Genomic DNA, 26155 nt, shown 5'->3' with positions numbered 1-26155 from the left:
CTCAACACCGACGTTTTTGACATTCCCGATTCTCGCGCAGTTTGTATGCTAGCTATTGATGTGCAGATTAGACGCGACAGCAGCTAAAACACCTACTCGGGGATCATCATTTGTTGCAGGTCGTTGTTGACGTTTCACATGTGGCTGAACACTTCCTGTTTCCTTAAATAACGTAACTATCCGGCGAACGGTACGAAGACTTGGATGATGTCGTCCAGGATACCGAGCAGCATACATAGCACACACCAGTTGGGCAGCTTGATCACAATAGCCATACATCCACACGATATCGAACTTTTCCGCAATTGGTAAACGGTCCATTTTAACACAGGTAATGTATCACGAAGCAAATACGTCCGCATGGGCGGAACGTTACGTGATACCACGTATAGTTTGTGACTGTTACAGCACCATCTACCACAAAGCGAAAAACGTGGTCCATCTAAAACATTTATATGTCTTTACTTATTACACGAATATGTAATAAAAATGGGGGTTCCCATTTTAAAAAAAACGCAGTTGATATACGTTTGAGCTATGGCAGCGCCATCTAGCGGGCCAACCATAGAGCTATCTGGTTTCCCCCTTCAAGCTAGACAAGTTTCGTTCTTTGTAGTTTTTCCGTTTGATGCGTATTTCGTTAGATATTTGGCCCGGTCACTATCAGTGGACCACACTGTATATTTCGCATTGCTTCTCTTTAATAAAGTGGTGTGATGCGATTAAAAATCTCGTAACCAAGCTTAATTTTGCACTAGTGACATATGGTCGTACACTGTACAGAAATAATTTCCATTAACCATCTCAAATGGCATGTTTGACTATGAAGCCTACCGGCTCTTTAAAGATTAGAATATAGTTATTCGCTGAATTTGCCATTCGTCATCTAAATTACAACCTTGAACTAATTTCTCTGCAGTGGCAGATTTCATACCTGAGTGTATAATAAGCAGAAAACTACTTATTCGTTTATTTTTTTATTGAAGTGCACTACAGTACAAAAAAAAAAAAACCAAAAAACCGGTACGAATGAATTATCCGAATCGAAAGGAAATCGGTAAATTTTATGTAAATGTACAGACAAACAAATTATTTCAAAATAAGAAAACTTCGACGATTTATTGAAGAGGAAAAGCTTCACAAATTGAGTAAGTCACAAACGCGTTAGTTCATCTCTGTCTCCTATGCAGGCAGTTGTTCGGCTTGGCATTGATTGATAGAGATGATGGATGTCCTTCTGAGTAATATGTTCCAAATTCTGTCCAAGTGGCAGCGTTGGATCTTCCAGATAACGGGCACTTATCAATGAAGACAATTCTACTCCAGTTAATGAGATTCCAAGCCGACTTCTCAAATAATAGAACCCAGTACGCTGTCCTCGATGGTGAGTGTTCATCGGAGTTGAGGGTATCACCTGGAGTGCCTCAGAGAAGTGTGATAGGTCCGCTGTTGTTCTCTGATTACATAAATGATCTTTTGGATATGGTGGTAGCAATGTGCCGCTGTTTGCTGATGATGCTGTGGTGTACGGGAAGGTGTCGTCGTTGAGTGACTGTAGGAGGATACAAGATGACTTGGACAGGATTTGTGATTGGTGTAAAGAATTGCAGCTAACTCTAAATATAGATAAATGTAAATTAATGCAGATGAATAGGAAAAAGAATCCTGTAATGTTTGAATAATCCATTAGTAGTGTAGCGCTTAACATAGTCACGCCGATTAAATATTTGGGGGTAACACTGCAGATCGATGTGAAGTGGGACAAGCACGTAATGGCAGTTGCGGGGAAGGCGGATAGTCGTCTTCGGTTCATTGGTAGAATTTTGGGAAGATGTGGTTAATCTGTAAAGGAGACCGCTTATAAAACACTAATACGACCTATTCTTGAGTACTGCTCGAGCGTTTGGGATCCCTATCAGGTCGGATTGAGGGAGGACGTAGAAGCAATTCAGAACCGGGCTGCTAGATTTGTTACTGTAGGTTTGATCATTACGGAAATGCTTCAGGATCTCGGGTAGGAATCTCTAGAGGAAAGGAAGCGTTCTTTTCGTGAATCGCTACTGAGGAAATTTTGAGGAACTAGCATTTGAGGCTGACTGCAGTACAATTTTACTGCCAACTTAAATTTCGCGGAAAGACCACAAAGATAAGATAAGAGAGGTTAGGGCTCGTACAGAGGCAGTCGTTCTGTTTGGGAGTGGAACAGGTAAAGAAAATACTAGTTGTGGTACGAGGTATCCTCCGCCAAGCACGGTATGGTGGATTGCGTAGTATGTATGTAGATGTAGATGTAGACGTTTGTGGAGACGCTCTGCACAGCGCAGCGATACCAGCTTGACAGTCGCACGCCATCGCCACACGGGGGGGTGACGGTCCGGGGTTCCATTTCTTTTCGTAGCAGGATCCCTTTCCATCCCCGGCACCATTACAGCGCAAGCGGTACGTCGACGATATACTACTCCCCGTGTTGTTGCCCTTCGTGGCAAGCCATCCTGGGCTTACATTTCAGGATGATAACGCACGTCCGTACTTCCCGTGCGTTTCTGGTGCTTCTTTTCGTGCTTACCAAACTCTACCTTGGCAAACAAGGTCGCCGGATCTCTCCACAGGGCGCCCGATCAGTTCGGGATTTTGATGATCTAAGGCGCAAGTTGTAGAGAATTTGTCACGATGTCCCTCAGGAGGGCCTCTAACAACTCTGTCAGTCAGTGCCAAGTGGAATAGCTGTGCGCATTGGGGCCAGAGGTGGACCAACGTGTTATCGACTTGCTCAGTTTACGAAGCTCCTTCAGCTGAACAAATAATCCAGTTTATCTGACATTGTAATCATTTATTTGTCTGTACATATGAGGATAATTTCTTTGTGGTGCGTCATTTCTTTTTTTTTTTACTGTATATTACCGTAATTTATGAGGTAAGATACTTCGACATTACAGCGTGAGACTGGGACACAGCTGAATTACTATAAGTTACTTGTGTAATTGCATATTCTGCAAAACGGTTATGAACATTACTATAATTTATGACAAAAGACACTTCGACATTACAGTATGTGGCCAGATTACTACAGCTTAATGCCTCCCCCCATGAACCATGGACCTTGCCGTTGGTGGGGAGGCTTGCGTGCCTCAGCGATACAGATGGCCGTACCGTAGGTGCAACCACAACGGAGGGGTATCCGTTGAGAGGCCAGACAAACGTGTGGTTCCTGAAGAGGGGCAGCAGCCTTTTCAGTAGTTGCAGGGGCAACAGTCTGGATGATTGACTGATCTGGCCTTGCAACATTAACCAAAACGGCCTTGCTGTGCTGGTACTGCGAACGGCTGAAAGCAAGGGGAAACTACAGCCGTAATTTTTCCCGAGGACATGCAGCTTTACTGTATGATTAAATGATAATGGCATCCTCTTGGGTAAAATATTCCGGAGGTAAAATAGTCCCCCATTCGGATCTCCGGGCGGGGACTACTCAGGAGGATGTCGTTATCAGGAGAAAGAAATCTGGCATTCTACGGATCGGAGCGTGGAATGTCAGATCCCTTAATCGGGCAGGTAGGTTAGAAAATTTAAAAAGGGAAATGGATAGGTTAAAGTTACATATAGTGGGAATTAGTGAGGTTCGGTGGCAGGAGGAACAAGACTTCTGGTCAGGTGACTACAGGGTTATAAACACAAAATCAAATAGGGGTAATGCAGGAGTAGGTTTAATAATGAATAGGAAAATAGGAATGCGGGTAAGCTACTACAAACAGCATAGTGAACGCATTATTGTGGCCAAGATAGATACGAAGCCCACACCTACTACAGTAGTACAAGTTTATATGCCAACTAGCTCTGCAGATGATGAAGAAATTGAAGAAATGTACGAGGAAATAAAAGAAATTATTCAGATAGCGAAGGGAGACGAGAATTTAATAGTCATGGGTGACTGGAATTCGAGTGTAGGAAAAGGGAGAGAAGGAAACATAGTAGGTGAATATGGATTGGGGCTAAGAAATGAAAGAGGAAGCCGCCTAGTAGAATTTTGCACAGAGCACAACTTAATCATAGCTAACACTTGGTTTAAGAATCATGAAAGAAGGTTGTATACGTGGAAGAACCCTGGAGATACCAAAAGGTATCAGATAGATTATATAATGGTAAGACAGAGATTTAGGAACCAGGTTTTAAGTTGTAAGACATTTCCAGGGGCAGATGTGGACTCTGACCACAATCTATTGGTTATGACCTGTAGATTAAAACTGAAGAAACTGCAAAAATGTGAGAAATTAAGGAGATGGGACCTGGATAAACTGAAAGAACCAGAGGTTGTACAGAGTTTCAGAGAGAGCATAAGGGAACAATTGACAGGAATAGGGGAAAGAAATACAGTAGAAGAAGAATGGGTAGCTCTGAGGGATGTAGTAGTGAAGGCAGCAGAGGATCAAGTAGGTACAAAGACGAGGGCTGCTAGAAATCCTTGGGTAACAGAAGAAATATTGAATTTAATTGATGAAAGGAGAAAATATAAAAATGCAGTAAATGAAGCAGGCAAAAAGGAATACAGACGTCTCAAAAATGAGATCGACAGGAAGTGCAAAATGGCGAAACAGGGATGGCTAGAGGACAAATGTAAGGATGTAGAAGCTTATCTCACTAGGGGTAAGATAGATACTGCCTACAGGAAAATTAAAGAGACCTTTGGAGAGAAGAGAACCACGTGTATGAATATCAAGAGCTCAGATGGCAGCCCAGTTCTAAGCAAAGAAGGGAAGGCAGAAAGGTGGAAGGAGTATATAGAAGGCTTATAGAAGGGCGATGTACTTGAGGACAATATTATGGAAATAGAAGAGGATGTAGATGAAGACGAAATGGGAGATACGATACTGCGTGAAGAGTTTGACAGAGCACTGAAAGACCTGAGTCGAAACAAGGCCCGCGGAGTAGACAACATTCCATTAGAACTACTGACGGCCTTGGGAGAGCCAGTCATGACAAAACTCTACCAGCTGGTGAGCAAGTGGTATGAGACAGGCGAAATACCCTCAGACTTCAAGAAGAATATAATAATTCCAATCCCAAAGAAAGCAGGTGCTGACAGATGTGAAAATTACCGAACTATCAGTTTAATAAGCCACGGCTGCAAAATACTAACGCGAATTCTTTACAGACGAATGGAAAAACTGGTAGATGCAGACCTCGGGGAGGATCAGTTTGGATTCCGTCGAAATGTTGGAACACGTGAGGCAATACTGACCTTACGACTTATCTTAGAAGAAAGATTAAGAAAAGGCAAACCTACGTTTCTAGCATTTGTAGACTTAGAGAAAGCTTTTGACAATGTTGACTGGAATACTCTTTTTCAAATTCTAAAGGTGGCAGGGGTAAAATACAGGGAGCGAAAGGCTATTTATAAGTTGTACAGAAACCAGATGGCAGTAATAAGAGTCGAGGGACATGAAAGGGAAGCAGTGGTTGGGAAAGGAGTGAGACAGGGTTGTAGCCTCTCCCCGATGTTATTCAATCTGTATATTGAGCAAGCAGTAAAGGAAACAAAAGAAAAATTCGGAGTAGGTATTAAAATTCATGGAGACGAAGTAAAAACTTTGAGGTTCGCCGATGACATTGTAATTCTGTCAGAGACGGCAAAGGACTTGGAAGAGCAGTTGAACGGAATGAACAGTGTCTTGAAAGGAGGATATAAGATGAACATTAACAAAAGCAAAACGAGGATAATGGAATGTAGTCAAATTAAATCGGGTGATGCTAAGGGAATTAGATTAGGAAATGAGACACTTAAAGTAGTAAAGGCGTTTTGCTATTTAGGAAGTAAAATAACTGATGATGGTCGAAGTAGAGAGGATATAAAATGTAGACTGGCAATGGCAAGGAAAGCGTTTCTGAAGAAGAGAAATTTGTTAACATCGAATATAGATTTATGTATCAGGAAGTCGTTTCTGAAAGTATTTGTTTGGAGTGTAGCCATGTATGGAAGTGAAACATGGACGATAACTAGTTTGGACAAGAAGAGAATAGAAGCTTTCGAAATGTGGTGCTACAGAAGAATACTGAAGATAAGGTGGATAGATCACGTAACTAATGAGGAGGTATTGAATAGGATTGGGGAGAAGAGAAGTTTGTGGCACAACTTGACTAGAAGAAGAGATCGGTTGGTAGGACATGTTTTGAGGCATCAAGGGATCACAAATTTAGCATTGGAGGGCAGCGTGGAGGGTAAAAATCGTAGAGGGAGACCGAGAGATGAGTACACTAAGCAGATTCAGAAGGATGTAGGTTGCAGTAGGTACTGGGAGATGAAGCAGCTTGCACAGGATAGAGTAGCATGGAGAGCTGCATCAAACCAGTCTCAGGACTGAAAACAACAACAACAATGACATCATGACATGTTCTGCAAAATGGCGGTAAATGTTAGCATTATTTACGACATGTGACACTTTGACATTGTTGTGTGTAACTGGGGTACTGCTTATTTACTTTAAAGTAAAGACATGACGTTTTCTGTAAGCAATCCATCCCATGACCACCTCTCATTGCTATTTGCAATTCCTGACCATTTTTTTTTCCAAATACCCACATTCTCATTCTAAGATAAATGTAAATAAATGATTTTAAATGTTTAACAAATTCTGCAGTAGAACAGTGTGATGTAACAATAGACCATACCCCCCAACAAACAGATAACACAGTGTAAGACATTGATATGAAGTCTTCGTTATCCTTGCAATAGTAGTGGGTCACGTCATTATAACACTGTCCATACTTGGCACGTAAATAATGACAGGAATAACCCTCTATAACACATCATTAAATTTACACTGCAGACGATTGGTTGGTTGGTTTTGGGGAAGGAGACCAGACAGCGTGGTCATCGGTCTCATCGGATTAGGGAAGGATGGGGAAGGAAGTCGGCCGTGCCCTTTCAGAGGAACCATTCCGGCATTTGCCTGGAGTGATTTAGGGAAATCACGGAAAATCTAAATCAGGATGGCCGGACGCGGGATTGAACCGTCGTCCTCCCGAATGCGAGTCCAGTGTCGAACCACTGCGCCACTTCGCTCGGTGCAGACAATTCTGCCCATCACAGACATAGGGTGGGAATACGATAAGTAAACATTTTATTATAAAATTAAATAAAAATGCGATGCGTACATGCACATGTCATCGTATTCGTATTCAGTCGCTAATCTGCAAAACGCTGGTGTAGCGCCTAGTTCCGCCGCCGTCTCAGGAGCCTATTAAAACGTGACTGTAATGCGGAAAACCCCAGCAATGCCCAAACGTCGGCGCAACCCGTGATCACATATGTCATAACCGACTGAAGCAGAGGACTGAATAACTGTGAAAGCACCTAGCAGCACTTGAGGCTGAAAACTGTATTAAACACTCAAATGTTTTTTTTTTTAATTAAGTTTCTCACTAATCCTTTAGGATATTTCCAGAAATTAAACATTATTAACATTCTACGACCACTAACAGAGAACCGCTTTTACGTCCACGTGCGTTATTTGCTACGTGCTTACTTCGCTCACATTCGTTGGTTTTCAACTATACCCATTTCCACAGACTTGTAATTTTGTGGGCGCCGACTTTTCGATGTCAGTCGTAACTGCAGTATTTGCAGCATGGATGGTTTGTCAATTTCATTTCGTCGCGTCGCACTGCAGTCGCAATTGAATCATTTATAAACTTATCTGTCACTGAGCACGAATGTGAGCTGATGAATTCGCTCATTACGTCTTGCAGTTTAAGTTTTCAATCTGACATGGAGGTTTAACAAGTTGTGAGACAAAATGTTCAGCCCTTGTCGTGAAAAATGTAATAAATACAATGAAACTTCCTGTAACTCAGTCGGATTCACTAAATATCTCATGGGTTTATCGTGACAGAAACAAGGGATACACACGAATGCCAGAAACTTCATATCAAGCCTCATAAAATGGAATGTATGTATAAAAGAAGATTCCTAATAATAGAAAACGGAGACAATGATCGGAAATAATAATAGGGAAACTCCATCGCAGAAGAAACACAAGGGCTCAAACTGGAAGACGGTATGTGCGAATTTTTCAGCTCTCACAGTGACACACATATTTATTACCGATTTAATGCCGAAAATACTGCGTCGCTACCAAATAAACGTGACAAATCATACTGGCAGCACTGCAGTATGCCTGACATACGGCTGAAGGTTGCCACAAAGATTACTGGGCTGTGGCGATTGATATACACCGAAGCAGCAATCAAACTGCCATAGGTATGCGTATTCAAATAGAGAGATAAGTAAACAGGCAGAATACAGCGCTGCAGTCGGCAATACCTATATGAGACAAAAACTGTCTGGCGCAGTTGATAGATCGATTATTGGTGCTACAATGGTAGGTTATCTGGATTTAAGTGAGTCTGAACATGTTGTTATAGTCGGCGCACGAGCGATGGGACACAGCATCTCCGAGGTAGCGATGGAGAGGGAATTTTCCCATACGACCATTTCACGAATGTACTGTGAACATCAGGAATCTGGTAAAACAAAAAATTCATTACTAAGTATTGCTGATGCAGCGGCACATTGTCTCCAGCATACCAATTTTGGACTACACTGCAGATGTGTCGCTGCGAACTAATTACACATCCATCATACAGTCCCGATCTCTCCCAATGCGATTTCCATACCTTTGGATCCCTGATGAAAGACTTTCGTAGCCGTCGATTCACTTCAGACGAACCAGTGCGCGCCTGCAACTGCAAACCTTTTTTCCATTAAGCCATCGAACCTCTTGTGTCACAATATTTACAGTCACAGCGATTACTTTTGAAATAAGGAACAGTTTACTTACTTTTTAGCCTGTCTGTACCTTTAACTGCCCCTTGATAACTCATCAGACAAAAAATTAGTCAACCGTATAGAAATCATTGCAAGCATCGTTTAACACTGTGTAATTCCCCCCTGGACTCGATAACCTCTTGGATTCAGTTAGGAAGTAAGTCCACAATGTTGAGCAGGTACCTCGCATGCAGATTAAGCCAGTCACTGAGGGTTTCATGGCACAGTTCCACCAAATTGCGGAGACGCTGATGTCGGTGATTTAATCGCTGTTTCAACATATCCCGCAGACTTTCTTAGGGTTCAAGTCATTTGATTTTGCAAGCCAATCGAGATCTACACTGAAGCACCAAAGAAACTGGTATAAGTGTGAGTATTCAAATGCAGAGATATGTAAACAGACAGAAAATGTCGCTGCGGGAGGCAAAGCCTACATAAGACAACAAGTGTCTGGCGCAGTTGTTCGATCGGTTACTGTTGCTACAATGACAGTTTATCAAGTTTTAAGTTAGTCTGAACGCGATGTTATAGTCGGCTCACGAGCGATGGGACAGAGCATCTCCGAGGTAGCGATGAAGTGAGGATTTTCCTGTTCGACCATTTCACAAGTGTACTGTGAATATCAGGAATCCGGTAAAACATCAAATGTCCGACATCGCTGTGTCCGGAAGAAGATCGAGCAAGAACGACACCAACGACGACTGAAGAGACCCGTTCCACGTGACAGAAGTGCAACCCTTCCGCAAACTGCTGCAGATTTCAATGCTGAGCCATCGACAAGTGTCAACGTGCGAACCATTCAACGAAACGCCATCTATACGGTCTTTCAGCGCCGAAGGCGTACTCGTGTGCCCTTGAGACCACACTCCCCAGACATTAACATTATTGAACATATCTGGGATGCTTTGCAACATGCTGTTCAGAAGAGTTCTCCACCCCCTGGTACTCTTATTACGGATCTATGGACAGTCCTGCAGGATTCATGGTGTCATTTCCCTCCAGCACTACTTCAAACATTAGTCGAGTGAATGCCATGTCGCGTTGCAGCAGTTTGGCGTGCTCGCGGGGTCATACACGGTATTAGTCAGGTGTACCACCACGACTCAGAGCTTTACGCCTCGACGGGGCCCGTCAACGCCGACATTGGACTGTTGATGACTGGAAACATGTTGCCTGGTTGGACGAGTCTCGTTTCAAATTGAATCGACCGGATGGATGTGTACGGGTATGGAGACAACCTCATGAATCCATGAACCCTGCATGTCAGCAGGGGACTGTTGAACCTGGTGCAGGCTCCGTAATGATGTGGGGCGTGTGCAGTTGGAGAGATATGGGACGCCTGATACATCTAGATACGGCTCTGACCGGTGACACGTACGTAAGCATCCTGTCTGATCACCTGTATCCGTTCCTGTCATTCCGACGGACTTGGGCTATTCCAGTAATAGAATGCAACACCCTAGACGTCCAGAATTGCTACAGAGTGGCTCCAGGAACGCTCTTCTGAGTTTAAACACTTCCACTGGCCACCAAACTCCCTAGACACTAACATTATTGAACATATCGGGGATGCTTTGCAAGGGGTGCTGTTCAGAAGAGATCTCCACCCCCTCATACTCTTACGGATCTATGGCCAGTCCTGCAGCATTCATGGTGTCATTTCCCTCTAGCACTACTTCAAACACTAGTCAAGTCAATGCCATGTCGTGTTGCGGCACGCTGAGGTGGCCGAGCGGTTCTAGGCGCTGCAGTTTGGAACCGCGCGACAGCTACGGTCGCAGGTTCGAATCCTGTCTCGGGCATGGATGTGTGTGATGTCCTTATGTTAGTTACGTTTAAGTATTTCTAAGTGCTAGGGGAGTGATGACCACATAAGTTAAGTCCGATAGTGCACAGAGCCATTTAAACCACTTGTTGCGACACTTCGGCCTGCTCGCGGGGGCCCTACACGATATTAGGCAGGTGTTCCAGTTTCTTTGGCTCGCCAGTGTAGTTTACAATCAACAAGTGTTAACGAAATAAACACCCAGAAATTAAAGTATATAGACATCAAAGTGTTTCTTCGCTCGCAGGTAATGTAAATGTCGTGTGACTAGGGCCTCCCGTCGGGTAGACCTTTCGCCGGGCGCAAGTCTGTCAATTTGACACCACTTAGGCGACTTGGGCGTCGATGGGGATGAAATAACGATTATTAGGAAAACGCAACATCCAGTCCCTCAGCGGAGAAAGTCTCCAACCCAGCCGGTAATCGAACCCTGGTCCTTACGACTGACATTCTGTATTACTGACAATTCAGCTAACAGGGACGGACAGCAGTTGCAATACGTTAATAAAACTTATTTTCTGGAAATATCCTTGAGAATTAGAGACGTATGTGTTGTGTTGACAGAAAGCCAACACCGTGTTACTAGTAGAGGCCGAATTGCACGCGTTTTAGCTCACGCAGGCTGCCGTGAGGAGGGAAGGACTATACCGACGTGAGGTCTGGAACATGAGAAGGAATTAGAATTCACAAAGAGGAGGTAATTAGTTTGATACTTAACTTTAATCCATTGATGATGAACGTCGCTCTTGACGGTACGTGATTCACAATATTATCTGTTCAGGGTACATAGCAAATGAGAGCGTAAGTAGTCAGTGAATCATCGCTAGAAAAATCAGCTGTACAACTGGGGCGTGTGCTAGAGAGTCTCTCTTGACTAGACCTGTCGTGTGGCGGCGCTCGGTCTGGAATCACTGATAGTGGCGACACGCGGGTCCGACGTATACTAACGATTTAAAGGCTACCACCTAGCAAGTGTGGTGTCTGGCGGTGACACCACAGTATGTTGTAAAGAATATTAGAGCGTTCGCCTCTGCTGCTGGGTGCCTCGACAGTTATCAAGTCCTCTGCTTCCACCGGTTGGCGACTGATATGCGATCATTGGTGTGTCCGACACGTAGCCGTTGTTGGCATTCCGCGGGTTTCCACGTCGTTCTAACAAGGGAACCTCCCCATCGCACCCCCGTCAGATTTAGTTATAAGTTGGCACAGTGGATAGGCCTTGAAAAACTGAACACAGATCAATCGAGAAAACAGGAAGAAGTTGTGTGGAACTATGAAAAAAATAAGCAAAATATACAAACTGAGTAGTCCATGCGCAAGATAGGCAACATCAAGGAGAGTGTGAGCTCAGAAGCGCCGTGGTTAGCGTGAGCAGCTGCGGAACGAGAGGTCCTTGGTTCAAGTAATACCTCGCGTGAAATGTTTGCTTTCTTTATTTTTCGCAAAGTTATGATCTGTCCGTTCGTTCATTGACGCCTCTGTCCCCTGTAATAAGTTTAGTGTCTGTTTTGCGACCGCGCCGAAAAACCGTGCGATTAGTGGAAGAAAGGACGTGCCTCACCAATGGTAACAAAAAACATTTGATCGCGAGGTCATAGGTCAACCGATTCCTCCGCAGGAAAACACGTCTGATAAATTCTATACGAGACTGGTGACGACATGTGCGTCACATGACAGGAATATGTTGTCGACCCACCTTACTTGTACACTTGGCGAATGGGTAAAAAGACTCTTCTACTTTGCCCGATTCAAGTTTTCTTGTGGGTGTGTTAATCACTCCCAAAAAAGTGATGAAAACATAAGAGTTTGACGCATAAACTGAAAATAAAAAATTAAATTTCCCACTCGAGGAAGACTTGAACCAAGGACCTCTCGTTCTGCAGCTGCTCACGCTAACCACGGGCCCACGGCGCTGCTGCTCTTAGATTCCCCTAGATGTTGCCTATCTTGCACATGGACTACTCAGTTTGTATATTTCGCTTATTTTTTTCATAGTTCCACACAACCTCTTCCTTTTTTCTCGATTGATCTGTGTTCAGTTTTTCAAGGCCTATCCACTGTGCCAACTTATAACTATATATGAGGGGGGTACGATGGGGAGGTTCCCTTGTAAGAGCCATTGACCGAGCATTGTTATGAGTACTGCAGCCAACACGCGATTCGCTGTAGTGACCATTCGACGGCAGAGCTAGGACTGCTGGTACTTCCCAGATTTAAAGCGGTACTGAGGCGGGCGGAAGTACCAGGCAGTACCAGGCCATCGCGTCAGTAAGCCTGAGTCGTCGGACACTCGTGCGGTCCTTGGGGCTCCGGCACAACTAGGTCCTAACCGGGCAGAGTTGTATTTCGCCGTGTGCATCCATGCCTCGCATTTTTAGTTAGTTTTATAATAAACTACTCACCTATTTTACTCAGATCCTATACCTGTGACGCGGAAAATTGTTTATAGTGTAAATTTAGTAATATATTCTGCGTGGATTTTTCCTGTCATTATTATATACACTACCGGCCATTACAATTGCTACACCAAGAAAAAATGCAGATGATGAATGGGTATTCATTGGACAAATATATTACAATAGAACTGACATGTGGTTACATTTTCACGCAATTTGGGTGATAAGATCCCGAGAAATCAATGCCCAGAACAACCACCTCTCGCAGTAATAACGGCCTTGATACAAACAGAGTCAAACAGAGCTTCGATGGCGTGTACAGGTACAGCTACCCATGCAGCTTCAACGCGATACCACAGTTCATCAAGAGTAGTGACTGGCGTATTGTGACGAGCCAGTTGCTCGGCCAATATTGACCAAACGTTATCAGTTGGTGAGAGAATGTGCTGGCCAGGGCAGCAGTCGAACATTTTCTGTATCCAGAAAGGCCCGTACAGGACCTGCAACATGCGGTCGTGCATTATCCTGCTGAAATGTAGGGTTTCGCAGGGATCGAATGAAGAGTGGTCACGGGTCGTAGCACATATGAAATGTAACGTCCACTGTTCAAAGTGCCGTCAATGTGAACAAGATGTGACAGAGGCGTGTAACCAATGGCACCCCATACGCCGGGTGATACGCCAGTATGGCGATGACGAATACACGCTTCCAATGTGCGTTCACCGCGATCTCGCCAAACACGGATACGACCATCATGATGGTGTAAACAGAACCTGGATTCTTCCGAAAAAATGACGTTCTCCCCCTCGTGCACCCATGTTCGTCGTTGAGTACACCATCGCAGGCGCTCCTGTTTGTGATGCAGCTATGGTCTCCGAGCTGATAGTTCATGCTGCTGCAAACGTCGTCGAACTGTTCGTGCAGATGGTTGTTGTCTTCAAATGTCCCCATCTGTTGACTCACCCATCGAGACGTGGCTCCACGATCCGTTACAGCCATGCGGATAAGATGCCTGTCATCTCGAGTGATAGTGATACGAGGGCCGTTGGGATCCAGCAAGGGTTCCGCATTACCCTCCTCAACCCACCTATTCCATATTCTGGTAACAGTCATTGGATCTCGAGCAACGCGAGCAGCAATGTCGCTATACGATAAACCGCAACGCAATAGGCTACAATACGACTTTTTTCAAAGTCGGAAACGTGATGGTACGCATTTCTCCTCCTTACACGAGGCATCACAACAACGTCTCACCAGGCAATGCCGGTGAACTGTTGTTTGTGTATGAGAAATCGGTTTGAAACATTCCTCACGTCAGCACGTTGTAGGTGCCGCTACCGGCGCCAGCCTTGTGTGAATGCTCTGAAAAGCCAAACATTTGCATATCACAGCATCTTCTTCCTGTCGGCTAAATTTCGCGTCTGTAACACGTCATGTTTGTGGTGCAGCAATTTTAATGGCCAGTAGTGTACACATCTAGTAGGGAGACCTTTGTGCACTCATGTTCAGAAAAAAAACAGAACGCCTTGAACGACTTGTGACAGGACGTTCATATTCACAGGACATGTACATTAGTGTGTTCTGCAGAAATGATTAGCAGTTCAGTCATCTCCATTCAGCATGTGTCTTGTTACCTAGTAGGCACAGGGTTCGCCAAGGGCCCTGATAACTTGTTCCGTGCCTGACAGATCGACACGTGTGAGGCGCGAATGTCGTCCTGTGGTACAGCCATCGGTGCTGCATTCACCTGGTTCCAATGTTCATCAGTGGTTGTCGGCACTGGATTACAGCACTGTACCCTTCGTTTCCCCATATCACACCCATTTGCGATTGGCGACAAGTGAGGTGGTGTGGCGGGCCAGGATAAAAGGCTCATGTGACACCAAGAAGGCACGTGTTCGTACAACAAGGTGTGGCCGTGCATTGTCTTGCCGAAAAGTGGGTCACGCTGATCACAGTGCCTTGGACACGCATCAACTGTGATTTGTGGTTTGCGGAGGAGGATGAGATTAGTGTTTAACGTCCCGTCGACAACGAGGTAATTAGAGACGGAGCGCAAGCTCGGCTGAGGGAAGGATCGGGAAGGAAATCGGCCGTGTCCTTTCAAAGAAACCATCCCGGCATTTGCCTGAAGCGATTTAGGGAAATCACGGAAAACCTGAATCAGGATGGCCGTAGACGGGATTATGTCTTGTGCGAATGCAGTCAATATGATGCTGCTCCACCTGGCTGCGACGAACCGAAATACTGCCATGACTTTGTAAGGTGCCTCTTACATGAGAAAGACATTTTTACCAGTTTTAATGAATTATTGCCTCTTATTTATGTATTCACGATAGTTAGGAAGTGCTGTAGTCCGTAGGCGGCCATGAGTCATAGAGCATTTCCCACGCTGGCTAGCTAGGTGACGAAGCTACCATACGTCGCGCGTAGTGAGGTGGGGTCGGCGCTGGACCTTAGCAACATGCGTCAGCCTGGCAAATATACATGACGGGAAGTACCGCCGAAGTCAACGATTTTGTTTATTTATATTTAATAATTAAAGTCATTTATTACAACATAACTACTAGGAGGGGCCTCTGGACGTTTAAAACTATGTATCATAATTTTGACTCGTTAAAATTCATATCCGTTCATTAACAAATGCATATCTTAGTAAGTACGAACTTGATCGGAAATCCACGAACTGTGAGGAAACTAGTAAGAGATAGGGCCTGCGCGCCAGAGTCGGCAGTCTGAGTTAAGAGCTCTTCCTGCCCTGTTCGATGGTAGCCATGCTCTCGGTTACGAGTAGTTTGTGACATGAGTGTTTCATTATTGATCTAATAGGAATAAAAGTGATATTACGGCATTCTGAATGTTAATTTCGAGTAAACAGATACCCCACAGTTGATCGACAGCAATTTCAGATAATTAGCTTCCACCGACAGAGACATCCAATGCGCCAATGAAGAATGTGCACGGGACGACATTTACGAGATCTACACCGCGCACAGGTAGGAGTAAATCCGACGACACGACCCACCAAGGCGGATCAAGGAAGGTGCGACTTACACTCGCAAATTCCGGGTGGAAATGCTGACCAGTTATACTGTACGTCACATATACCACCCTCTACGGACTCGCGGCTAAGCTGAGTAATAACAGTGTCAGTTTAGAAGCGAGGGGATCTTGCAACTTTCAAACAAAAATAACCTGCATTCGTCCGAGAACACTGTCTAATGCAATTTCTGCCCCAGTGACGTAATTCTACAGGGTGTTACAAAAAGGTACGGCCAAACTTTCAGGAAACATTCCTCACACACAAATAAAGAAAATATGCTATGTGGACGTGTGTCCGGAAACGCTTAATTTCCATGTTAGAGCTCATTTCAGTTTCGTCAGTTTGTACTGTACTTCCTCCATTCACCGCCAGTTGGCCCAATTGAAGGAAGGTAATGTTGACTTCGGTGCTTGTGTTGACTCATTGCTCTACAGTACTAGCATCAAGCACATCAGTACGTTGCATCAACAGGTTAGCGTTCACCACGAACGTGGTTTTGCAGTCAGTGCAATGTTTACAAATGCGGAGTTGGCAGATGCCCATTTGATGTTTGGATTAGCACGGGGTAATACTCGTGGCGAGGTACGTTTGTATCGAGACAGATTTCCAGAACGAAGGTGTCTCGGCAGGAAGACGTTGGAAGCAATTGATCGGCGTCTTAGGGAGCACGGAACATTCCAGCCTATGACTCGCGACTGGGGAAGACCTAGAACGACGAGGACACCTGCAATGGACGAGGCAGTTCTTCGTGCAGTTGACGATAATCCTAATGTCAGCGTCCGAGAAGTTGCTTCTGTACAAGGTAACGTTGACCACGTCACTGTATGGAGAGTGCAACGGGAGAACCAGTTGTTTCCGTACCATGTACAGCGTGTGCAGGCACTATCAGCAGCTGATTGGCCTCCACGGGTACATTTCTGCGAAGGGGTTCATCCAACAATGTGTCAATCCTCATTTCAGTGCAAATTTTCTCGTTATAGCGGAGGCTTCATTCCAACGTGATCAAATTGTAAATTTTCACAATCAACATGTGTAGGCTAACGAGAATCCGCACGCAGTTGTGTAATCACAGATTTTCTGTGAACGCTTGGGCAGGCACTGTTGATGATGTCTTGATTGGGCCCCATGCTCTTTCACCTACGCTCAATGGAGCACGTTATCATTTGATCCGGGATACTCTACTTGTGCTGCTAGAACATGTGCCTTTACAGGTACGACACAACATGTGGTTCATGCACGATGGAGCTCCTGCACATTTCAGTAGAAGTGTTCGTACGCTTCTCAATAACAGATTCGGTGACCGATGGATTGGTAGAGGCGGACCAATTCCATGACCTCCACACTCGCCTGACCTCAACCCTCTTCACTTTCATTTATGGGGGCATTTGAAAGCTCTTGTCTACGCAACCCCGGTACCAAATGTAGAGACTCTTCGTGTTCCTATTGTGGACGACTGTGATACAATACGCCATTCCCCAGGGCTGCATCAGCGCATCAGGGATTCCATGCGACGGAGGGTGGATGCATGTATCCTCGCTAACGGAGGACATTTTGAACATTTCCTGTAACAAAGTGTTTGAAGTCACGCTGGTACGTTCTGTTGCTGTGTGTTTCCATTCCATGATTAACGTGATTTGAAGAGAAGTAATAAAATAGGCTCTAACATGGAAAGTAAGCGTTTCTGGACACATGTCCAAATAACATATTTTCTTTCTTTGTGTGTGAGGAATGTTTCCTTAAAGTTCGGCGGTACCTTTTTGTAACACCCTGTATACACCATTGTTGTGTAGCACGTTTCTCCACATTCGTCAAACATAGGGGCAGAAGTACACAACGCACATGTTATCCATGACGTAATAAACAGATGACTGACTGTCACCCCTGGTAGTGTACGATGTGTTACACTGTTCAACTGTTGCGCCAGAGCCAAGGAGAAGGCAGATCTGTTCTGCAATACCATTCGGATGACGTGTCGATCTTCTCTGCTTGTGGTCTGGGTGGTGCGACCTGGCCTATCTCGCCGTGCTCTCCGGCCTTTCATGAACAATTATGTACCCATCCGTTGCACTGCACCCACACGAGACGTAATTTCCCGGATGGATGCACCACATTCTCTCATACCAATAATGCACCCTCTTTCAAACTCGCTGATTTGATGGTAAGGTTCACACACACGTCTGCGAGACATCCTACACGTCTGCTCAAATCACATACGAGGGTCACTACAAAAGAAATGCACACTATTTTTGTAGAAATACAACTTTCATTCTGCATGTTAAAAAGTTTTGTGCTGGAAAAGTTATGGCTACGGTGTTTTTCGATTCCGAAGAACTCTTGCTTGTGGACATCATGCCAAGTGGAACCACCATAAATTCTGATGCATATGTGACGACACTGAAGAAACTTCAAAATCGACTGAGTCGTGTTAGACCACATCAGCAAAAGCAGGATATTTTGCTGTTGCACGACAATGCACGGTCACATGTCAGTCAGAAAACCATGGAAGCGATCAAAAATCTCGGATGGACAACACTGAAACACCCGCCTTACAGTCCTGACCTGCCTCCGTGTGACTATCATCTATTTGGGAAACTGAAAGACTCTCTTCGTGGAACAAGGTTTGAAGAGGATGACTCCCTTGTGCGCGCTGCCAAACAGTGGCTCCAACAGGTTGGTCCAGAATTTTACCGTGCGGGTATACAGGCGCTGGTTCCAAGGTGACGTAAGGCAGTTGAGAGGGTTGGAATTTATGTGGGGAAATCAAAATATCGTTCCTAAAGGATGTATCTACACACTGTAAAACTATCAAACTTGTAGAATAAAAGATAGATTTAAAAAAATAGTGTGCATTTATTTTGGAGTGACCCTTGTAGATCCAGTACGTTCGATTTATAGCGACAACAAGAGCCGTAGGCACATTCTACCGCCAGGTGTGTCCTACCGCATTATCTATATTGACGTTTAAACTGCGAGCCGACGTGGTTCAAATGCTAATCATTTCTGCAGAACATACTAACGTACATGAGGTGTGAATATCAACGTCCTATCTATAGTCATTCAAGGTGTCCTGGTTTTCCTGAACATGAATGTAGTAACGTCTCACACTAACAATGAAGGAAAATGTAGATTTGTATGTGTTTGCAGTAATGTGTTATTTGTTTCAGGGGTCGGGACAGGCTGTTAATCCCCATCTTAAAACTACAAATTATTCATATGAAAGGTACCTTTTATCAGAAACTATTGGGAATAAGGATTTGCAAAAAATATGGTATGTAGATAACACATTTCTAACCACTTTGATAGGAGGATGTATTAATATATTGGTTAATTTTAAATTAATAACTATTTTTGTAAAAATTGGACGTCAAAATAAGAAACTGTCTACACCTTTATGTGTACATAAGGCTCTAACTTCTTTGAGATTTACAAAATAGGAAAACCTCGGTGTTAAAATATGCACAATATTCAGATTTGTGTATCCTGTAATTCTAAACAAATTCTGGCAAGTAGAAAATGCGAAAAAATAGACTTCATTCCTAAAAAATACAACTTACTGGAAACAGTCACCGTAGTCAGTGCATTCCAGCTCCGCCAGGTGGTTTGGCTGGATCTTCTTCCGTCTCATACTGCACCTGCTCGTGTTCGCTGTCTTGCTCTTGTTTCAAGGTCCCTTCTGGTGCCCTAACTCTTTCTTTATCAAATGTAACATCTTTTTCGCTGTGAACTGACCAACATTTTGTAGCAGTCTTTTCAGGACTTCACACCCTGCAACATTTGCTACACGGAAGATTGCTACTGCATTAAAGACACGAAAATAAAGTATACTAATTGACACAACCACTGTCTTGGGAATACTGGCCCGTATAACGCTGTCGATGGACTCGTTAGGATTCTGGCTGCGGCCGTGAAGACATTTCTTCAAGTAGCCTTACACCGGACGAATCTCGGAATGTTTCTTTCGAGGCCTCCACTATGGCAACAGGTACATCTGGTTTGTGAACAAAGTTCTCAGCGTTACGCTGTGCTCTGTTATATTTGGACCATGAATCGCTTCCTGCATGACACAGGCCATGAATGGTAATATCGTCTGTTGAACAGATGTGAAACGAAACTACCGAGACAGCTTTTCTCATTTCTCCTACGTTACTAACATTTTGCCTGATGGCCATGCCAAAAATAATTTCGGATTTTATCTATGATAGACTTTGTCGTCTATTCTTATCATCTAATCATCTGCCATATTCCAATTTCTTTCCTTTTTACGCAACTTTCAGTCATTGCAGCCTCGTACGCATTCGCTTTTGTACGAGATGTATGCGCTCCAGTTTAGTGATAGTTATACATTTTCCACATGGCTTCTCTTCCACAACTGCTTTCAAGGCTTTTGTATCCCCACCTCATACATAACTGACTAATCTTACCTTCTTGAACTGTTCAGGTTCTAGGAAAATGGTCACATCCATTCAGTTTTTCGTTCAAATGAATCGAATAAACCAGAAATAAGACAGTAATATATACGTGGATATTCTATCATTAGAAAGGGGAAATTCTGTATATTAAGATCAGTGGGAAAAATTAAAAAAGTTTCAATATTTCAGCTTTTACAGAGCCTCTTAACGTGGGATACTGCTGTATCTGGCAAACTAATATAATACACAGATTTTTTAACGTCTAACATCAGTTTTATTTGCTAAATAATGTACTGCAGTAATTTTAAACATTTGAAGACATGCTTCTGTATACATCATAGAACAGTCAAAAATTGTGAATACCAGTGGGAGGTGGTTTTATGCTGGATTGCCTAGAGAATCTGACATGACGTCATTAATTTATAGTAATTCCGCAAGCCCCTAGTAATGTCAAAATGCCTTAAATCATAACTTATGTTATATTTACCGGTGTTCTGCAGAATACATCGTGGTGTCATTAAATTGTAGTAATTCTACCACATACTATAATGTCAAAATGTCTTATGTCATCAATTATGGTAATATTTATGACCATTTTGTAGAAATAATTTATTGTAATTCAACAGCATCCCAGTCATGTACTGCAATGTCGAAGGGTCTCAATCATAAACTAAGCTAATGTTTACTACCGTTTTCCACACTACGCCATGTTGTCATTAAATTGTAGTATTTCAGCTACACTCCACTCACACACTATAATGTCAGAGTGTTCTACCCCATAAATTAAGGTAATATTTACTAACATTTTCAAGTTGTTAACTTTTCTGATAATGGTCTTCTCATCACAACGTACAAACTTCGAATGACAAAACTTGCATAACTGAAATAATAATAATAAAAGGGGGAGAGCGAAGTTAATTACTATAGGTTTAGTGAGAAAAGGAGGGACGGAGAGGTTTCCCAACATTTTTTTAAACCATCCCACGGACCGAGATCAGTGGGGGAAGTGTTGTAAAGCCTACATATTGGATGGCTGACTTTTACTTTCCCTCCAATTTTTACTTACACAAGAGTCGCAGACGCATGGGCAGTCACGTGACAGGGATCAGGAAGCATCCTGTACCTCACATAATTGCCCTAGGTGCGGGGATTCCCGACTGGAAGGGGGCTAGGAGTTCTCCTTGAAGATATCACGCCTAATTGCCTCAGATGCATTTGCACCCATATGTATCCTGCTGCTCTACTGGTCACTATTCGGGAACAGTAATTCTGCCCATCTCAGATTAGTGCTGAGCAACAGTTGACACCTTCGGCAAATTACTTCAGTTTATGTATGTCTTCATCCAAATAGATATAGTAATTCACCAAATTGGCACAAATTTCTCTCAGTTCACACAAAACTGCAGTGAACTGCCAGGCTACATATCTGTCTTATTTGACGACTGCAACAGTACTGATTACTGCTTGTGGCTAACTCCTGTTTACTACAAACTACACTACAAAGTGTGAAACAAGCCGCCCCTAATAATGTGAATTGTTGTAATGGGAATATGACTAAAACACAATTTGTTGGCTATCCATACATAAATGTATACTCTCAGATTTAATATATTGATAAGAAAATGAACAAGAATACGTGAGTAACAAATCGATTACAAAATAGAAAATATCTGTAAACTTATCAGTATGGTTTAACACACAATATTTTCGGTTCCCTACGTAATAAAAATTGAATCCATATTTAACATAAAAAATTTCAACACTTATCACCTGCCTAGATAGTGCTGCCAACTAAAGATAGCATGTATACTTGTAGCTACTTACTCATAACCCGTCGCACCAGGTCGTTCACCGTTTTCGCCTGGTAGAAGTCCTCTCCGTATGTACTATTGATAATTCGATTATAGATCCTCAGCACTGTAGGCAGAGAAAAGTGCACAGTCTGAGATCACTGAAACATTATGGTGGTATTACAGCATTACATAAAGAACGTAAATATTTTTGTGAAGTTGCCGAGTGTATGGACACAACCTCATGAATCCATGAACGCTACATGTCAGCAGGGGACTGTTCAAGCTGGTGGACGCTCTGTGGCTCTGTAATGGTTGGGGCATGTGCAGCTGGAGTGATATGGGACCCCTGATACGTCTTGAGAGGTGACACGTACGGTAAGCGTCCTGTCTGATCGCCTGCATCCATTCCGTCCAAAGTTCATTCCGACGGACTTGGGCAATTCCAGCAGGACAACGCGACATCCCGCACGTCCAGAATTGCTACAGAGTGACTCCAGGAACAGTCTTCTGAGCTGGCCACCAAACTCCCCAGACATGAACACTATTGAGCACGTCTGGGATGCCTTGCAACGTACTGTTCAGAAGAGATCTCCACCCTCTCGTACTATTATGGATTTATGGTCAGCCATCCAGGAATCATGGTATCAATTCCCTCCAGTATTTCTTCAGTCATTAGTCGAGTCCATGCCACGTCATGGTTGCGGCATTTCTGCGTGCTCGCGGGGGCCCCACTCTGTATTAGGCACGTATACAAGTTTCTTTGGATCTCCAGTGTATGATATGGAAGTCGGAGAGTATGGTATGATTGTTTGAATGAAGTTTTGAGAAGTCTAGGTTTTAAAAGAAGTTCATACACTGAGGTAACAGACGTCACGGAATACCTCCTAATTTCATGCCGGACTTCGTTTTTCCCGACTTAGTGCAGCAGTACGACGTGGCATGAACTCAACAAGTCGTTAGAAGCCCGCTGCAGAAAAACTGAGACTAGCTGCTTCCACAACCATCCATAATTTCGGAAGTGTTGACGACGCAGGAGTTTGTGCATGAACTGACCTGACGATTATGAACTGACCTCTCGGTTATATCCCATAAATGTTCGATGGTACTCATGTCAGTCGATGTGGGTGGCCAGATCATTCGATCGAACTGTCCAAACTGTTCTTCAAACAGATAGCGAACAACTGTGATGCCGCGACATGGCGCATTGTCGTTGATAAAAAAATCCATCATTGTTAGGGGAACATGAAGTCCATGAGTGGCTTCAAATGGTCCCCAAGCAGGCCAACATAACCATTTCCAGTCAATTATCTGTTCAGTTTAACCAGAAGACTCATTACATTCGATGTAAACACAGCCCACACCACTATGGAGACACCACCTGCACTGCGTGGGATTAGCCGAGCGGTCTAACATGCTGCAGTCATGGACTGTGCGGCTGGTCCCGGGGGAGGTTCGAGTCCTCCCTCGGGCATGGGTGTGTGTGTAAGCTTAGGGACTGATGACCTTAGCAGTTATGTCCCATAAAATTTCACACACATTTGAACATTTTGAGACACCACCTGCTTGCTAAGTGTCTTGTTGACAACTTGAGTCCATGGCTTCGTGGGGTCCGCGCCACACTCGAACCCTAACATAAGCTCTTACAAACAGAAATGGGAACTCATATGACCACGTCACGGTTTTCCAGTTGTCTAGGGTCCAACCTATTGGGTCATGACCACAGGCAAGGCACTGCAGGCGGTGTCGACCTATTAGCAACGGCATTCGCAACGGTCGTCTGTTTTCCCACGCCATTAACGCCATATTTCGCCACACTGTCCTGATGGACACGTTCGTCGTACGTCCCACATTGACTTACACGATTATTTCATTGTCTGCAGTGAGAGGTAGTGCCTGAAATTTGATATTCTCGGCACACCCTTGACACTGTGGATCTCGGAATATTGAATTCCCCACCGATTTCCAAATGGAACGTCCCATGTGTCTACCTTCAGCTATCATTCCGCATTCAAACTCTGTCCATTCCCATCTTCTGATTTAGGTTTTCCGTGATTTCCCTAAATCACTCATGGCAAATGCCGGGATGGTTCCTCTGAAACGGCACGGCCGACTTCCTTCCCCAGCCTTCTGTACACCAGTGAGACAGATGACCACGCTGTCTGGTCTCCTTCCCCAAACAACCAACCAACCATTCCCATCGTGCGGCCACGATTACGTCAGAAACCTTTTCACATGCATCAACCGATTCCAAATGATCGCTTCCGCCAATTCCCTGCCTTTTTATAGCTTGTGTACGCTAGTACTACCGCCATCTGTAAAGGCGCATAACGCTGTCCCATAACTTTTGTCACCTCAGTGTACGATTATTGCCTTTTATGTACTCATAACAGCAAATTATGTGATATGTGTAGGTGTGTTTGTTGATGATTTGTTAATCGGGACAAAAGTAAAGGATAAGTACAAGAAATAAGGATAAAATTGTAAATTTGTGGTAAGATTTTATGGGACCAAACTGCTTAGGTCATCAGTCCCTGCACTGCACTGCACTGCTTAATCTAACTGTTGTGTACATAGTTCCGTGTAGTCAGCGCGTACACAACTTTCCCACTAGAGTGCGCCCCGCTAAGCACAACAGCACAGGCGCAGCGCTCGTCCGTCTCCACACTACAAGATGGCGCTGCCTTAGAGACGGACCAAATTCTGCTTCCGCCGATCCGCGTATTAACATGTAACGCAGCCAATGAGATTGCTGCTAACGTAGAACCTTTTCTCCTCGTGGATCACACCCACGTAGTGATACACGAACACGTGAGGTATTAAGACCGAGTGTACAGACCTCTGATCAGTCTGTCTGCATTTGTCTGCACTAGTCTGTACCAGTCTGCATTTGTCTGTACCAGTCTATAGCCAAGTTTCAGTCTGCACCTAATAAGATTACCATATTCCTGCACATAGCCATGAAGATAAATGTATACACACTTTGTCATGTACCAGAGATATGTGAGAATAAGATTAACGTACCAAGACCAAAGGAACTTCAGATTGTCAATTGAAAACAGCATCCAGAATCAAGTTACGTAATGTATGCTTTTTATTATTTTAATAAATGTGTGTGAAAATTAATCACCGTCAATGTGCTACTCTAAGCGTGCAAGTGGCATTTCTATCGCCTGACGTAACGGCAGAAGATAAACACGCCACAATAAGACCACGAGACATATTGCTGACACTCGCCTACTTCGTTAGAGCGACAAGTCAAATAATATGATGGTGTGTGTACCGAAGGTCTTACAGTAAGCACACCACACTAACGTAAACTAACTTACGCTATGGATAACACACACACACCCATGCCCAAGGGAGGATGTGCTGTGTCAAAACGCACGGGTTTCGTTCGCCATTACTATTGATGAGCATCCGACCCGATAAATGACTAATAACACTTAGTGGTTACTATAAATATACGTGTACGATATATTAAGGGCGACAAAATATTTTATAGATGATGTGAGAGCGTCGACGAAAAACACGCAGCAGCCGGCCGCTGTCGTAGAGAATCGACAGCAGCAGCGAATAATTAATTAATTGTCAAAAGTTGACATGGCGCTGCGGATTTGTTTGTTCAAATGGATTCTATTGCATGACGTAAGAAGGTAGTTAGTTCCCATGTAGACCTCTTACCGATTGAGTTGATATATCGGGGTACGTCCAGGTCGGGTAGGATACCGCACCATTATGTAGTGTATTGGGGCACCGCAGTTGGTGTTTAAGGCCTGTTAGAGGGAAAGAAGTTTTGCTGGTAAAGCCGGTATCTTATTTTGGTGGCAGTTTGGATACATTGTCTTTTAGACCCCCAGTTCTTCTACGTGGC

At 44.0% G+C, this 26155-nt stretch overlaps 1 protein-coding gene across 1 annotated transcript in view; it reads right to left on the bottom strand.

The window, feature by feature from the left end:
- LOC126278041 (cholinesterase 2-like) overlaps positions 1 to 26155 on the bottom strand; it is a 224371-nt gene that overhangs the window by 47617 nt on the left and 150599 nt on the right. Inside the window, exon 8 of the mRNA XM_049977796.1 lies at positions 22316 to 22408. Coding sequence (XP_049833753.1) covers positions 22316 to 22408 — 93 coding nt within the window. The remainder of the gene's footprint in view (positions 1 to 22315; positions 22409 to 26155) is intronic.

Source organism: Schistocerca gregaria, chromosome 6 (assembly GCF_023897955.1).
Source record: "Schistocerca gregaria isolate iqSchGreg1 chromosome 6, iqSchGreg1.2, whole genome shotgun sequence".
NCBI classification, from domain to species: Eukaryota; Metazoa; Arthropoda; class Insecta; order Orthoptera; family Acrididae; genus Schistocerca; species Schistocerca gregaria.
The sequence above is the reverse complement of the archived record's forward strand: the minus strand, read 5'-3'. Positions and strand labels throughout refer to the sequence as shown.